Raw genomic sequence first — 1,731 nt, forward strand, 5'->3', positions numbered from 1 at the left:
AAGGGGGACGGGATATGCATTACGTTCGTGATGGAATAACCTTTCTCCAAAACTCCATATCAGGCCCTATTTGACAATGCACAATTGTGTAGTGGTTGAATGGCAGCTCTACAAATAATTAATTTGATCATTACAGAACTATGACTGAAGAGTGTAGCTTTCTAGGAGTACTACTCGGACTTTTGGTGCCCTGCAAACAAAGTGTAAAAGTGTGTTCAAACACAGATGTAAATATATGCACGTACATTTTCACTTCTTTGTGAATCGGCCCCTGGTTCTTTCTCAAATGTTTTGTCTCAAGTACTTTCCAGTTTCCATGCAGAAATTGTGGATGCCTTCAGCAGCACCTGCTATGCTATGATGAAACCAATCTCTCCGTCTCATATTAGGCCCGTAAGAGGAACAGAAGCTGAATATATCCCATTCTCTTCTCACATCCAGCAAAGTTAAGATATATTTTTAACAGCTACATTATTGGCGTCTTTATATAGTGAGTAATGCTATCATTTCTTTGATAAGCACATCTTAAAAGGTATCGCTTTTCTCAGTGCTTCTTTCATCTCTTTATTCCTGAAAGTGTATATAATGGGATTAGCCATTGGAGTTACCACAGTGTAGAGCAGGGATAAGGCTTTGTTGAGATTGAAGGAGTGGCCTCGTGTTGGTACCATGTATATAACCGTGAGAGTCAAAAAGTAGGTGATGACGACTGCTAGATGAGAACTGCAGGTGGAGAATGCCTTTTGTCTCCCAGTCAATGATGGGATTCTCAGGATGGCAACAATTATGTAAGCATAGGAGACAATGATTAAAGTGAGTGGAATAGAGAGTACAATTATGGACATGATAAAAATTTCCATTTCAACCAAAGTGGTGTCTGAGCAGGTAGCTTGCAAGAGGGATGTCAAATCACAGAAGAAGTGCTCAACTTTATATTTTCCAATGAATTTTAAGCCACCTAGTAAAAATCCGGTGACAGAAGTGTTTATTAATCCAGCCATCCAAGCACTTACAACCAGTTGAATACAAAGCCATTGGCTCATGACAGTGTGGTAATGAAAAGGATTACATATCGCTACATATCTGTCATAAGCCATTATTGTTAAGAGGAAACATTCTGTGGACACCAGCCATCCAAATATGCAACATTGTGTGATGCAGGTGCGGAAGGAAAGTGTGCTGCCCTCTACCAACAAACTACCTAACAAGGTGGGCACAAAATTAGTTGTGTACCATATTTCCAGGAAAGATAAATTACCAAGGAAGAAATACATGGGCGAGTGAAGGCGGTTGTTGGTATATACAATAAGCACAATCATGACATTTCCAGACACAGTCAGTGTGTACAGTATTAAGAATATTAAGAAAATTAACGTCTGTAGCTCAGGAAGAACTTGAAATCCGAGGAGTTGGAATTCTGTGACAATGGACAGGTTTTCCAAGCAGTCTGTCGGTTGGGTAAGCCCCATCTATTAGGAAAACATAACGAAAATAAATTAAAAACTAAAGCGGATGCTAATTTCTCTTTTAAACAATTGATCACACAAAATATTGTCAAAAGCAATGTCAATTGAGAAGCGTGATGAGCTTGAGACCAACAAATACACATTTATTACCCAAATAGTGTTAATTGGAGTAAAGGAAAATGTGGTGTGGAGGTAATAAATACATAAATCCAGGTAATGGGTCATGTTTGGGGTCGCGGGCTGATAGCATGAGGAACGGATACCA

At 39.2% G+C, this 1,731-nt stretch overlaps 1 protein-coding gene across 1 annotated transcript; it reads right to left on the reverse strand.

Moving 5' to 3' along the window:
* Positions 1-503: 503 nt before the first annotated feature.
* LOC144752726 (olfactory receptor 11L1-like) lies at positions 504-1,469 on the reverse strand. The gene has a single exon (XM_078640586.1). The coding sequence runs from the start codon at positions 1,467-1,469 to the stop codon at positions 504-506; it is 966 nt and encodes a 321-aa protein (XP_078496712.1).
* Positions 1,470-1,731: the final 262 nt, after the last annotated feature.

This window comes from Lissotriton helveticus, chromosome 5_1 (assembly GCF_964261635.1).
Source record: "Lissotriton helveticus chromosome 5_1, aLisHel1.1, whole genome shotgun sequence".
Taxonomy (NCBI): domain Eukaryota; kingdom Metazoa; phylum Chordata; class Amphibia; order Caudata; family Salamandridae; genus Lissotriton; species Lissotriton helveticus.